This window comes from Schistocerca serialis, chromosome 3, assembly GCF_023864345.2.
Source record: "Schistocerca serialis cubense isolate TAMUIC-IGC-003099 chromosome 3, iqSchSeri2.2, whole genome shotgun sequence".
NCBI lineage: Eukaryota > Metazoa > Arthropoda > Insecta > Orthoptera > Acrididae > Schistocerca > Schistocerca serialis.
In genome coordinates this window covers 258,781,606-258,796,594 of record NC_064640.1, presented here as the reverse complement: position 1 = coordinate 258,796,594, position 14,989 = coordinate 258,781,606, and the positions used below count along the sequence as shown (strand labels likewise).

The window sequence follows — 14,989 nt, the reverse complement described above, 5'->3', positions numbered from 1 at the left end:
TTGTATGTTAAATAATTTGATACACTGTCTAATAGAATTTAACCTTGATACGTTTACTCATTCTCGATGTATTTCTAATGGCCTTTCTTAGCTGCCTCTCCCTGAATCAAAGTTCACTCTAAAACCTACGTGAAATAATCACGTAAGAAACAGCAAAAATAACTGATTTATATTGCTACAAAGATTATAGTGGAAATTATGCAAATAGAGTATATTTTCTAAAGTACACACATTAAATACTGTACTACATTTGAAGCAAAAATATGAATAATTAACATTTACAGAAGAAACAGATTTACTCACTAACACTAAATATATGTTTTCTGCAACATTAAAGATTGTTTTCTTTCTGAACACACAAAAGTACACTTTTTTCCTTTAGAAGCGCGCACACACACACACACACACACACACACACACACACACACACACACACACACACACACACACACACAAAAGGGGGGGGGGGGAAATCTGGGGTCACCAATTTTCAGAATGATGAAACATGAAGGAAGAACAACCACAGCTAAAACAGGACCAAGCAGACCTCATGTACTGATGGACAGAGACCACTGTGCATTACGTAGTGAAGCAGCTCCTCGTAAGCCATACATATCTGTAGTCAATGCTAAGAAATGCTTGTGCTAGTATAAGGAGCAACACCACTGGACAATAGGTTACTGGAAATGAGTGTGTTGGAGTGATTGATCACACTGTATCCTGTGGCAATGTGACGGAAGTGTGAGTTACGTGAATGGCTGGAGAACATTACCTGACATCATGTGTAGCACCAACAGTGAAGTATGGAGGCAGTTGTGTTACAGTATAGGGGTACTCTTTCATAGTTAAGGTGTGGTCCCTTTAACTTAAGAAAAAAATAAATGAATTGTGTATTGCATATAGTAGAGGGCCAGTTAGGCAATGACTGCTTGTATCGGCATGACAAAACACCCCAGCATCTACGAGACACTGGTTTGTGGAGAACATTCCTGGAATGGACTGGTTTGCCCAGAGTCCCAACCTGAACCCAATGGATAACCTTTGGGACTATTTAGAATGTATACTACACTCCATACCCCAGTGTCCAACATCACTACTTTCTCTAGTTGTGGATTTTAAGTAAGAAAGAGCTGCCATCCCACCACAGACATTCAGACGGCTCATTGAAAGTGTTGCCAGCACAGTTCAAGCTGTCATAAATGTGAAGTGTGGACATATCCTATAATAATGTCTACTAGTATGTGCCTGGATACTTTTGAGCAGATAGTTTACTTTCAGATATCCAAACATCTAGGGGGGGGGAATCACACACCTGCAAATAGATCAAGGCATTCCTCCCTTTCAGAACAATAGCTTCCTTCTTCAGGGAGGAATAACCTATTTGTTGAGGAAGGTGAAATACTAAGTGACAGATCACTAAGAACTCAGACTATGAGGTAATCGCCTGTTAAGAGTGGAAAGGGAGACAAAAATAAAGGAAAACGATTCAGAATAAGGTGTCATAGATAATACATCAGTAAGCACATTGCCCATTTCAGTTCAGGGATGACAGAGGAAGGGGAAAATAAAAGTCAACCCCCATGAAACATGGATGTTGCCGTTGGTTGGGAGGCTTGCTTGCCTCAGTGATATAGATAGCCATACCATATGAGCAACCACAAAAGAGGGGTATCTGTTGAGACGCCAGAAAAATGTGTGTTTCCTGAAGAGGGGCAAGAAGCCTTTTCAGTAGTTACGGAGGCAACAGTTTGGATGATTATCTGATCTGGCTGAAAGCAAGGGGAAGCTACAGCCATAATTTTTCCCAAGAGCATGCAGCTCTATTGTATGATTAAATGATGATGGCATCCTCTTTGGTAAAATATTACAGAGGTAAAATAGTCCCCCATTCAGCTCTCCGGGCAGGGACTACTCATGAGGATGTCGTCATTAGGAGAAACAAAATTGGCATTCTACTGATCGGAGTGTGGAATGTCAGATTCCTTATTCAGGCAGGTATGTTAGAAAATTTGAAAAGGGAAATGGATAGATCAGAGTTATAGTGGGAATTAGTGGCATTTGGTGGCAGGAAGAACAAGACTTCTGGTCAGGTGAATACAGGATTACAAATATAAAATCAAATAGGGCTAACGCAGGAGTAGGTTCAATAATGAGTAAAAAAACAGGAATGTGGATAAGCTGCTATGAACAGCATAGAGAACACATTATGGCGGCCAAGATAGACATGAATCCCATACCCACCACAGCAGTACAAGCTTATGTGCCAACTAGCTCTCCAGATGAGGAGGAGATTGAGGAAATGTATGATGAGGTAAAAGAAATTATTCATTTAGCTAACAGAGCAGAAAATTTGATAGTGTTGGGGGACTGGAATTTGATGGTGGAAAAAGGAAGAGAAGGAAAAGTAGTAGGTGAACATGGACTGGGGGGGAAACAAATGAAAGATAAAGCTGCCTGACAGAATTTTGCACAGAGCATAATTTAATCATAGCTAACACTTGGTTTAAGTATCATGAGAGAAGGTTGCATATGTGGAAGAGAGATTGATTATATAATGGTTAGACAGAGATTTAGGAACCAGATTTTAAATTGTAAGACATTTCCAGGGGCAGATGTGGACTCTGACCACAATTTATTGATTATGAACTGCAGATTAAAGATGAAGAAACTGCAAAAAGGCAGGAATTTAATGAGATGGGACCTGGATAAACTGAAAGAAAAGGTTGTAGAGGGTTTCAGTGGGAGTATTAGGGAATGATTGCTAAGAACAGGGGAAAAGAAAACAATAGAAGAAGAATGGGTAGCTTTGAGAGGTGACATACTGCAGGCAGCAAAGGATGAAGTAGGTAAAAAGACTAGGGCTAGTAGAAATCCTTGAGTAACACAGGAGGTGTTGAATTTATTCGATGAGAGGAGAAAATATAAACATGCAATAAATGAAGTGGGTGAAAGGGAATACAAATGTCTAAAAAATGAGACTGATAGGAAGTGCAAAAGAACTAAGCAGGAATGGCTAGAGGCCAAATGTAAGGATGCAGAAGCATATATCATTAGTGGAAAGATAAATACTGGCTACAGGAAAATTAGAGTGACATTTGGAGAAAAGAAAACCACCTGTTTGAATATCAAGAGCTCAGATGCAAAACCAGTCCTAAGCCAAGAAGGGAAAGAAGAAAGGTGGAAGGAATATATACAAGGGTCGAAACTTAAAATAGTGGCAACTATTTAGTCACAATTGTTACAAAAGAGGTTCAAGTTTTTTTATCACGAGTGTTGACAGTTCAGTACTCTCTGCAATTGTTAACATTTTTCTGGATTCAAATCTCCTTTCCACACAACCAAATTTATATAAACTTGGTGTCTGTACATAATACATAGAGGCTAGTGACAAACATCTTCACAAATAAAATAACACGACAAATCAGAAGACAGTGTCATACATGAAACTGTTTCTTTAAAATATTGCTATGATATGATTAGTATGATCAGGCAGCTAAATTGTACTCTTCATGTAACATTAAGATGACACAATGTGAAGCAGCATAACTATGAATTCACTACATGCATTAAATCTATTATGGAATGCAATTACTGCAGTGAAATAATTAACATGTAAATTTATTCACACCAGCATCAAAAGATTGTATGAAAATAACTGATAACTTTGTGTAAGAAAGTTTACCCAGCACCGTTTTTCTCTGACTGTGTATCTGACAAACAGTCCAATATACAACACCAAGAATAACAAAGTTAATCTGCACAAAAAATGAGTGCATGCTTCAATGAAATCAAACTAAGTCAATCAAGTTCAATAATTTCAATAGTATAACTGTAGCAGAGTGCTGATATTCTTCTTATCTATAAGAAAAACAACAATTTTCCCTATTTTCTCAGGAAGTCAATAAAAAAACTGAAGACTTAAGTCAAGGGAAAACTATGGTTACACGAGTTTGCTTTATTAATCTTGGGTATGCAGCTCTCACAACTGTTTCAATAAGTTTCTTATATTTCATGAAGACCAGCTATGTTACTTATGAAGCAAACTTGGGAAACAGCGTCTAATGTAGCAGCTATTCATCAACCAACGTGATATTAGGTGAGGAACTCTCAAATCTATCCTGTCAGTGTACCTTTCGTGTGACTGAGTATCCTGTTACAAATTATTGCAAATTCATAAATTTTGTAGAGGCTTTGAATGTGGGCCACACGACAGAGTTTTGTTCACGTGTGCAGCAACTATTTTTGCTATGAATAAAGCTACACTTGTGTTTCTGTCTTCTGCCTGCAGTAAGAAGCCTTTCCTTCAGGCCACAACTGTTAAAACAGACTGTTGTGGAAGTGTTGTTCTGTCCAAGTAGCATTATGAAGAAACTACTACTACTACTACTACTACTACTACACCTTTCACTAATGTGGTTTATGTTGCACAGTACAGTTTGTTCACACAGGTACGGGATGTTTAAAAAGTCTCTTCACAGTGCTGTACGATTGTTAGCTGCACATGCCATATGCCGCAGTGAACATACCGAAATGAAAACTCAGTGAAATACAAGTTATTAATTTATTGAATATTCATTTTTACTTACAAATTTTCACATTAAACGTAGAAAGTGTGTCCCCCCCCCCCCCCCCCCCTGTTGTTGAATACACAATTCAATTCATCTAATCATGTTTCCAAACACAAGCTGTAACATTTTTTCTGTAACAGAAGCAGTGAAAGTAGATATTGCAGTTTTCAATTCATCGATGGATTTTGGACAGTTTTTATACACAGTTGCTTTCGCTGCACCCTAGAAGAAAAAGTCAGGTGGTGGTAGGTCAGGTGATCATGGAGACGAACGTCCCTGTGAAATTATGCAATCGCCAGAAACATCAGTACAACTGTCACTTTGTATGGGAAAAGTTCTAATTTTTTTCTTACAGCTGTCTGGGCCATTCTGACACTAACACCGATTTCCTGGGCGAGTTTTCTTACCGACTTCTTCAGACTCGTGGACATTTTATCAGAAATATAGAGTAGTATAATACTCGCACAAAATGCTAGGATGACCACTTCTCGATGCATCTGTCACTGAACCTGTACTTTGAAATTTGTAAATCAAATCTCGCATAGTATCGCAATGTGGGAGTGTTGTCTCTGGGAAAACCGAATTAAATGTTTGACAAACTGAAACTAGGTATTTACCGCCAGCTTTGGACACTTGTTTCACTAAAAACACACGTTCTTCAATGGTTAGCATTTTATCAGTGACAAAAATGAAACAAATGAACAAAGGAACTAAACATAAATGTTCATGTCAACACGTAATGACACACACCAATGATACTACCCATGCTGTCATACGGCACTGTGAAGAGACTTTTTGGACACAGTGTATTACATACACAGCTCTCTCATGTTTAACAAAGGAGTTCTTGCTGCTACTTCCTTATGGTATTCTAAAATCTCAAAGGTCATCAAGTAGGTGCTGAAGTAAAAATGATATTTCATTAAAAGATGGTGTAATTTTCCACTTTTTTGTATTAATTTTATTTGTTCACAGCTAGTTTCAGCCTTCTACGATATTCTCAAGTTATTCTGTAGTTCTGCAATAGAAAATTATGCCCTACATACTGAAATGTGAGTATCTTGAAATTTGTGCTCGTCAGTTCGGCAGAGTGACATTTACGAAGTATAAATTCATTACTGTGGTACTCGCTATGAAGAAAATTTATGCTTTTTCACCGAGGGCCTCATGTTTGCCAACTGAGGACCACAGTGACACACAGTAATGAAGGAAAGGAACAGAAAAGATGAACAGGATATGCAATTTACTAACCGCTCTTTTGCTTCTCTTAGGTTTCAGTTGGTATGATCTGGGTGTACATAAAAGAGTGTTCATGAATAAGCCTTCTCCAGCTGACTGATACTATTACAGAAGTTGTTTGTTGTTTTGGCTATAGACAGATTCAATCTATTCATTTAAGTTGATAGAAGTGAAAGCACACTGTCAAATTTAGCATCTTAGTGATAGATTAGGACACAATAAATGAACTTTATTTTGGTGATATAAGCATTGTATCTGCTTCACTCAGAGTAAGTAAATACAAAGTAAAATTCCAATACAAACAGAATTCCAGGAAAGGACTGTTTCCTCAAATTATAATGCTGGACTTCTTTCTTAAATCTTTAATTAACATTTTTTGCACAATTATTAATTTATAGGGAGGAAATGAAATATGTTCTTTATTACATGTCATCCTGAAATGCAATTTTGTACAATCAGTATAACTGAAAACATATGAAGGTTAGTTTTGGAGTATGAAATGGAAGAATTAGCCTTATCAAACTAAAAACTATATGAATTCTTGGTGTTTGTTCTTTTGGACATGCATTCATATAATTGATTTGCCTCAAATGGCAATGGGTCCACAACCTTCAGTGCGTATGCACAATATCATTTGACTTCCATCGGGTACCTAAAATTATCAAGCATGGAGGACATGGACAGGGACTTAGGACAGGAGGCGCGAGGTGTAAATGTGGGTTGGCTGGGGAGTGTGCCAATATAGTTTACTTTTCACTACATTACATAGGTGACTGTATGTAACAATTTCCTATTGTCAAGAAAGTGCTCAGAGAGATTTTTTGAGCAGCTTAATTATTAATATATTATTTTCAGACAACAATTTCTTACAAAGCTGTAGGTCAGCACAAATACTAAACTTCATTTTAAATCTTGAACTATCGTCAAGCTTTAAATACATGGCGCCTTGTGACTTAATTACATAAAATAGTGGCTGTGTTACTGAAAATCCATAAAACTGCTGCTATATTTTTTTGCAAGGAAAGCCTAACCACAACACAGACTTTTGAGAAAGCAGTAATCCTATTCAACACAAAATAGGGTGTGATGATAAATTATTCACTGTCTGTTAATTTCATGAGAAAATAGTCAGCTTATTACTACTATGGAGACCACCTCCCCCCCCCCCCAAACACTCTCTCTCTCTCTCTCTCTCTCTCTCTCTCTCTCTCTCTCTCTCTCTCTCTCTGCAAGAGAACCTAATAAATCTCCACAGCATTATATACAGACAGTCACTCACATGAAACATTGCACAAACAAACTGTGCACATAGGTTCTATCATAATTGTTCAAATGTGTGTGAAATCTTATGGGACTTAACAGATAAGGTCATCAGTCCCTAAGCCTACACATTACTTAACCTAAATTATCCTAAGGACAAACACACACACCCATGCCCGAGGGAGGACTTGAACCTCCGCCGGGACCAGCCGCACAGTCCATGACTGCAGTGCCTTAGACCGTTCAGCTAATCCCGTGCGGCCTTCCATCATAATTATTCACAATGAGTGACAAGTAAAAAATCACACTTTAAATCTATGTACCTTGAATAATTTGATCCCTGTGAGCCACTGGAATCTGTACTTGCCGTGTTCCATGCATTCCACTGTGCTCTTTGTTGTGCAGCAGATGACTGAAGGGAATACCTTGAACTGCTTACCCTGCCTGATGAGATCAGGAATGCTTTTTCATCAATAAATCAAACCAAAATTAAAAGTAGCAAAAGTGTAGATTTAAGCAGAAACAAAATGTTATGACAAAATTACTTACTGATGCATTTCAATTATATTACAAAAGTTAGGAAAATTATACCACAATAGACAGAAAAAACAAATGAAAAATTGTTAAGGCTGGTGGTAATGTAACACGATTGTTCACTAGATATTACTGTCAACGAATGCACATATTACCACAAAAGAAATGGCTAACAAATTTCATATAAATATCCAACAAAATCACAACTTAACTGTGTATCATGACCGGTTATACTTGCCTATCTCAGTCACCTTCAAGTCTATAAAAAACAAACAAATCCAATTCAGAAACTAGGTGATAATATCAAAAGCAGCCTTTTTCCTCAGTACTATGAATATGATACGAACATTATTCCTTCAAGTTTTATGCAACATCAAAAACAGATGTGAAAGTTCACTTGTCCAGTGCTTAGGCACTGCTGAGATATGACCCTGTTCAACTTACTATTTTTTCTTCTCGTAATGCGAGATAGAGTGCAACAATTCTTTTCCATAATCTGAAGCTGTTATCTATGAGGAAATGAAGCCAGTCATGATCTGTGATTACATTGCAGGTGTGTCATACAACAAGTAAGTTTTTGTAATGCTTTGGCAACCAAGGCTAGACACAATTTGCGTCAGAGTACTGGATTCTAAGGACCACACCAGAGTATATCTCTGGCTGTGATGTTTCCAATGCAAGAGTCACTTGTTACTTGAGAACTGGACTAGTCTCCTATGAGAACAATGTACAGGCATCATGTTACCTGTCCCTTGACATGTGCTGCCCTCTGTTGTCAATGTCTAGAATTATTTCAAAAGAAGCAGTAGGAAACATAAGAGCTGTTGTCACGACTTACTGAGCCACTGTGCTCTTGTATTCTCTTGAGATTCACTTAGTTTTTACCATTTCCTGTAATTCTACTACAAACATGCAATGTTCGTTGAGTAAACAAGACATTTTGGACGCTCAAGAAGAAAATTTTATGATTCTGGATTGGAAGGAGAAATATCCAAGTGGAAACGCACTGAAGATGATTTATATTCAGGTAAGCTGCAGTATGTTGCAATTTGTTGCCACTAATATAGTTGCAACACACACTGTTGCTGTTTTTTTTTTTTTTTTGTGGTTTTAGGGCGCACAACTTCAATGGTCATTAGCGCCCTGACTACTCTAAGAATGCACCGCGAGGCACAAGTTGACCACAACAACTAAAAGGGAAAACACGATAAAAGACAGACTGACAGGCATAGGATTAAAAAACAGCATCATCAAATGTCCTTAGCGAGGTTTGTCAAATTGATAAAACGAAGAACACGAGCAGCTGCTCGTGGGTCATCCGCTAAAATGGCATCGAAAGTATTTGGCAGGTTAAGATCGAGGCGCAGTGTGTTAAGATCTGGACAGGACATTAAAATGTGTCTAACCGTCAGCAAGTGCCCACATGGGCAGAACGGCGCCAGCGCAGCCGTCAGCAGATGGCGATGGCTGAACCGGCAGTGTCCAATTCTTAACCGGGCTAAAACGACCTCCTCCCGCCGAGAAGGGCGTGAGGAGGACGTCCAAGCCACGGGAAGAGATTTTAAGGCCCGAAGCTTGTTGTCGGTAAGTGCAGCCCAATCGGCATGCCACAGAGATAAGATGCGCCGACAAATCACCCTGCTAAAATCGGACGAAGGGACGCAACAAGAAGCTGTCCGAGGCTGGAGGACCGCAGCCTTGGCCGCGGCATCTGCAGCTTCGTTCCCAGGGATACCGACATGGCCAGGAACCCACATAAAGCTAACTGGAGAACCGACGTCCACCAGCTGCTGAAGAGAGCGTTGGATCCGGTGTACGAAAGGGTGAACCGGGTACGGATCACTGAGGCTCTGGATGGCGCTCAGGGAATCTGAGCAGATGACATAAGCAGAATGTCGGTGGCGGCAGATGTAAAGAACAGCCTGGTAGAGGGCAAAGAGCTCAGCTGTGAAGACCGAACAATGGCCATGGAGCCGGTATTTGAAACTTTGTGCCTCGACAATAAAGGAACACCTGACCCCGTCATTGGTCTTAGAGCCATCTGTATAAATGAAAGTCATGTCGATGAACTTCGAACGAAGTTCCAAAAAACGGGAGTGGTAAACCGAACCGGGGGTGACCTCTTTTGGGAGCGAGCTGAGGTCAAGGTGAACGCGGACCTGAGCCTGGAGCCAAGGTGGCGTGCGGCTCTCGCCCACTCGAAAGGTTGCAGGGAGTGAAAAATTAAGGTGTTGAAGGAGGCGACGAAAGCGAACTCCAGGGGCTAGCAGGGCAGAGACATACAACCCGTATTGACGGTCAAGAGAGTCGTCAAAAAAGGAACGATAAGACGGATGGTCGGGCATTGACAGTAGCCGACAGGCATACCGACAAAGCAGTATATCGCGCCGGTAGGTGAGTGGCAATTCGCCAGCGTCAGCATGAAGACTCTCTACGGGACTGGTATAAAATGCTCCGATCGCAAGTCGTAAACCCCGATGTTGTATGGAGTTGAGGCGGCGTAAGATGGATGGCCGTGCAGAGGAGTATACGAAGCTCCCATAATCCAGCTTGGAGCGGACGATCGACCGATATAGACGAAGTAGGACGGTTCGATCCGCTCCCCACGACAGACCACTGAGAACACGGAGGACATTTAAAGAACGGGTACAACGGGCGGCCAAATATGACACATGTGGAGACCAGCTAAGTTTCCTGTCAAATGTAAGGCCTAAAAATTTGGTTGTCTCCACGATTGGGAGAGCAACGGGACCGAGCCGTAAGGACGGTGGGAGAAACTCTTTGTAGTGCCAGAAGTTAATACAGACCGTTTTCTCGGCAGAAAAACAGAAGCCATTGGCGACACTCCAGGAGTAAAGACGGTCAAGAGAACGCTGAAGACAGCGCTCCAGGACACGTGTACACTGCGCGCTGCAATAGATGGTAAAATCTTCCACAAAAAGGGAGCCTGATACATCAGCTGGGAGGCAATCCATTATTGGATTGATCGCGATGGCGAAGAGAGCGACGCTCAAAACTGAGCCCTGTGGCACCCCATTCTCCTGGCGAAAGGTGTCGGACAGGACAGAACCCACACGTACCCTGAACTGTCGATCCATTAAAAAGGAACGAATAAAAAGAGGGAGGCGACCGCGAAGGCCCCACGTATGCATGGTGCGGAGAATGCCCACCTTCCAACAGGTGTCGTAAGCCTTCTCCAAATCAAAGAACACAGCCGCGGTCGGGCGCTTCCGCAAGAAGTTATTCATAATGAAGGTCGACAAGGTAACCAGATGGTCAACAGCAGAGCGGCGCCTACGAAATCCACATTGTACATTGGTAAGTAGGCGTCGAGACTCGAGCAGCCAAACCAATCGAGAGTTAACCATTCGCTCCATCACTTTACAGACACAGCTGGTAAGCGAGATAGGTCGATAACTGGAAGGCAAGTGCTTGTCCTTCCCCGGCTTAGGAATCGGGACAACAATAGACTCGCGCCAGCATGCGGGAACATGTCCCTCAATCCAGATGCGATTGTATGTACGAAGAAGAAAACCTTTACCCGCAGGAGAAAGGTTCTTCAGCATCTGAATATGAATAGATTCTGGCCCTGGAGCAGAGGACCGTGATCGGCCAAGTGCGTTTTCGAGTTCCCGCATGGTGAATGGGGCATTATAACTTTCACAATTCGAGGAGCGGAAGTTAGGTGGCCTAGCCTCCTCTGCCTGTTTGCGGGGGAGGAAGGCAGGGTGGTAATGAGCGGAGCTCGAAACCTCTGCGAAAAAGCGGCCGAAGGCATTGGAGACAGCCTCAGGGGCCACAAGGACGTCATTCGCGACCTTCAAGCCAGAAACTGGTGAGTGGACCTTAGTGCCAGATAGCCGGCGCAGGCTACCCCAGACAACAGAAGAAGGAGTAAAACTGTTGAAGGTGCTTGTGAAAGCAGCCCAGCTGGCTTTCTTGCTTTCTTTGATAATACAACAACACTGAGCACGTAATCGTTTATAATTGATACAATTCGCCACTGTAGGGTGGCGTTTAAATGTGCGTAAAGCACGTCAACGAGCACGTAAAGCGTCTCTACATGCTGCGGTCCACCAGGGGACCGGTACGCGACGTGGAGAAGAAGAAGGGTGAGGGATGGAATATTCAGCAGCAGCGAGAATGACTTCCGTGAGGTGTGCGACCTGACGATCGCAGCTTGTAAAGGTTTGATCCTGAAAGGTCGCCCTGGAAGAGAAGAGCCCCCAGTCTGCCTTGGAGATGGTCCAATTAGAGAAGCACGGAGAGGGGGTATGCTGCAGGAGATGGATAACACACGGGAAGTGGTCGCTCGAATATGTATCAGAAAGTGCATACCACTCAAACCGGCGTGCAAGTTGGGGAGTACATAGAGAGAGGTCTAAATGGGAAAAGGTGTGAGATGTGTCCGAAAGAAAAGTAGGGGCGCCAGTATTGAGGCAGACAAGATCGAGCTGGTTGAAAAGGTCTGCTAACAAGGAGCCCCTCGGGCAGGATGCTGGAGAGCCCCAAAGGGGATGGTGGGCATCGAAGTCTCCAGTTAACAAAAATGGTGCAGGTAGCTGAGCAATAAGTTGCATCACGTCTGCCCTGGTAACGGCAGATGACGGAGTGTAAACGGTACAAAAGGAAAACGTAAAAGTGGGGAGAGTAATGCGGATGGCAACTGCCTGCAGGCCGGTGTGCAACGTGATGGGATCGTAGTAAATATCATCCCGGACCAGCAACATAACCCCTCCATGAGCTGGGATACCTACCACAGGGGGTAGGTCAAAACACACAGAGGTGTAGTGTGCCAAGGCAATTTGATCGCATGGGCCTAGCTTCGTTTCCTGGAGGGCTACGACAAGCGGACGGTGCAAGCGGAGCAGCAACTTCAAGTCCTCTCGGTTGGAGCGAATGCTGCGAATATTCCAGTGAATAAGTGCCATCGTAAGAAAAGGAAGATGAGAGAAGTGGTCACCTCGACGGCCGCTTAGGGCCTGGCTTCGAGCGAGCACTGCCGCTGCTATCAGTAGGCGGACAGTCATCGTCCATTGGGTCTATAGGGTCATCGGCCATCTCGGGAGGATGGCCGGGAGGGGGAGCTTCCTCCGCCAGTGAACGGCCAGATGTACGGCGACCAGCGGTGCGGCCAGGCGAAACGGATGACGGCCTGGGGCGGCAACCGCTGGGTGGCGCAGGAGAAGAAAAGCGCCGTGGCGGAGAAGGAGAACTGTGCTTCCTATGCGCCTTTTAGGAAGGACGTGTAGTGGAAGTACCGGTCGAAGGCTGGGAGGTCGAGGTACGGAGGAAGTCTGCACGGGATGGTTCCTTCTTGAAGGCCCGTGCATCTGACTTCGATGTCTTTGTCTTAGCAGAAGCTGAGGAAGGTGCTCGTGTCTGTGGGGTGATGGGAGGAAGAGGAGACGTCGACCGCGCGATCTTAGCACTGGCCGAACGGACGACCGTGGTGCTGAAGGTCAGATCGCATGTCTGGGTTGCTACCTCCCGGGTAGTCCGAGGAGAGGCGAGGACAGTACTGTATTTCCCCCCTGGGAGCAGCGTGGGCTTCCTACTAGCCAATAGCTTGCGAGCAGCCGAGGTGGACACTTTCTCTTTGACCCAAATTTCCTGGATACAGCGTTCTTCCTTATAGACAGGACAGTCGCGGGAGGATGCGGCATGGTCACCCTGACAGTTCACACAACGAGGAGACGGAGGCGGACAGTCACCCTCATGGGCATCCCTGCCACAAGTGACACATTTAGCCGCATTGGAACAAGACTGTCGAGTGTGATTGAAACGCTGACACTGGTAGCAGCGCGTAGGTGTCGGGACATAGGGGCGAACAGAAATAACCTCGTAGCCCGCCTTGATGCGCGATGGCAGCTTAACACTATCGAAGGACAAGAAAATTGTCCGGGTCGGTACAAGGTCATTGTTGACCTTTTTCATGACCCTATGGACAGCCGACACGCCCTGCTCAGCGAGGAATGATTGAAGCTCCTCGTCAGTCAATCCGTCGAGGGAGCTAGTATAGACTACACCACGAGACGAATTCAAAGTTCGGTGGGCTTCCACCCGGACAGGGAACGTGTACAGGAGGGTGGCCCGAAGCAGTTTTTGTGCCTGAAAGGCACTCTCAGTTTCTAGTAATAAGGTGCCGTTACGCAACCTGGTACAAGATTTGACAGATCCGGCTATGGCATCTACGCCCTTCTGAATAACGAAAGGGTTGACAGAGGAAAAATCCTTTCCGTCCTCAGATCGAGAAACTACGAGGAACTGTGGGGCAGGCGGTAGTACTTTTGTCACTGTTGGCTGGTCACGTTTCCGTTTTTGGGTCGAAGTCGAAAGAGATGGATTAGAATCCATTGCGGAGGAATCCCCCATGATTGCCAGCGTCTCCGATGGCGCGCTCCTTCCTTGTGGGGACCCTCTCAGAGGGCACTCCCACCTTAGGTGAATGTTTACACCTCAGGTCACACCTCCCGAGAAACAGACGGAGGGACCAATCGGCATGGTCAGAAGGTATCAGCTCAGGCAATCACCCCTCCCCGGGGCTGGCCTTTACCAGGGGGTACGCGCGTGCCTTACATGTCTACCCAGGGCGGGGACTTACGCGTTACCCCGTCACCGGCTACACGTGCGAACGCGTGGGTCGGCCTTCAGGCACGCACAGGGAGGAAGGAAGAAGAGGAAAAAGAAGAAAGAGAGGGAGAAAGAGGACAGACTGTCTCAAACGCCGAGGCGGAGACCAGAGAAGGCAATGAGAAAGCAAGGAGAAGAAGGCGATGAGAAGGCAAGGAGAAGAAGGCGATGAGAAGGCAAAGAGAAAAAGGCAATGAGAAGGCAAGGAGAAAAAGGCAATGAGAAGGCAAGGAGAAAAAGGCAATGAGAAGGCAAGGAGAAGTCAAGGGAAAGAGTAAGGAAGACAGTGAGGTGGAGAAGAGCAAAGAAAGGAACCAACAAAAGGAAGGAAGAAACGAGAAGTGAAAAACCAAAAGGACCACGATGATAGGTCGTGGAACCGTCCGTTTCCGGACGCAGGCGCTAACTACCCCCATGAGGGGGATGGACTCCTTTTAGTCGCCTCCTACGACAGGCAGGAATACCGCGGGCCTATTCTAATCCCTGGACCCACAGGGGGGACACTGTTGCTGTAATTACAATTTAGTTCTGATTTATTTGTCTTCATAGGAAAGGAAATCTCTGATATTGCACCAATAGCAATAAACAATTCTGCACAGCACAATGATTCAGACTTTTCCACACAAAAGCCAATTACAAGTGAAACTGTCCTGGAAGTCACCGTGCACTTTTTTTTTTATAGGAACGATAACTATACTTTCCATCATAATTACTGTAAAATTTGTAATCTTTTACAGAATTAAACCTTGAAGATT

The 14,989-nt window shown here is 43.8% G+C and overlaps 1 protein-coding gene across 1 annotated transcript in view; it reads right to left on the bottom strand.

Annotated features, from left to right (window-relative positions):
* LOC126470028 (E3 ubiquitin-protein ligase HUWE1) overlaps window positions 1-14,989 on the bottom strand; it is a 458,288-nt gene that overhangs the window by 51,241 nt on the left and 392,058 nt on the right. Inside the window, exon 46 of the mRNA XM_050097515.1 lies at window positions 7,391-7,511. Coding sequence (XP_049953472.1) covers window positions 7,391-7,511 — 121 coding nt within the window. The remainder of the gene's footprint in view (window positions 1-7,390; window positions 7,512-14,989) is intronic.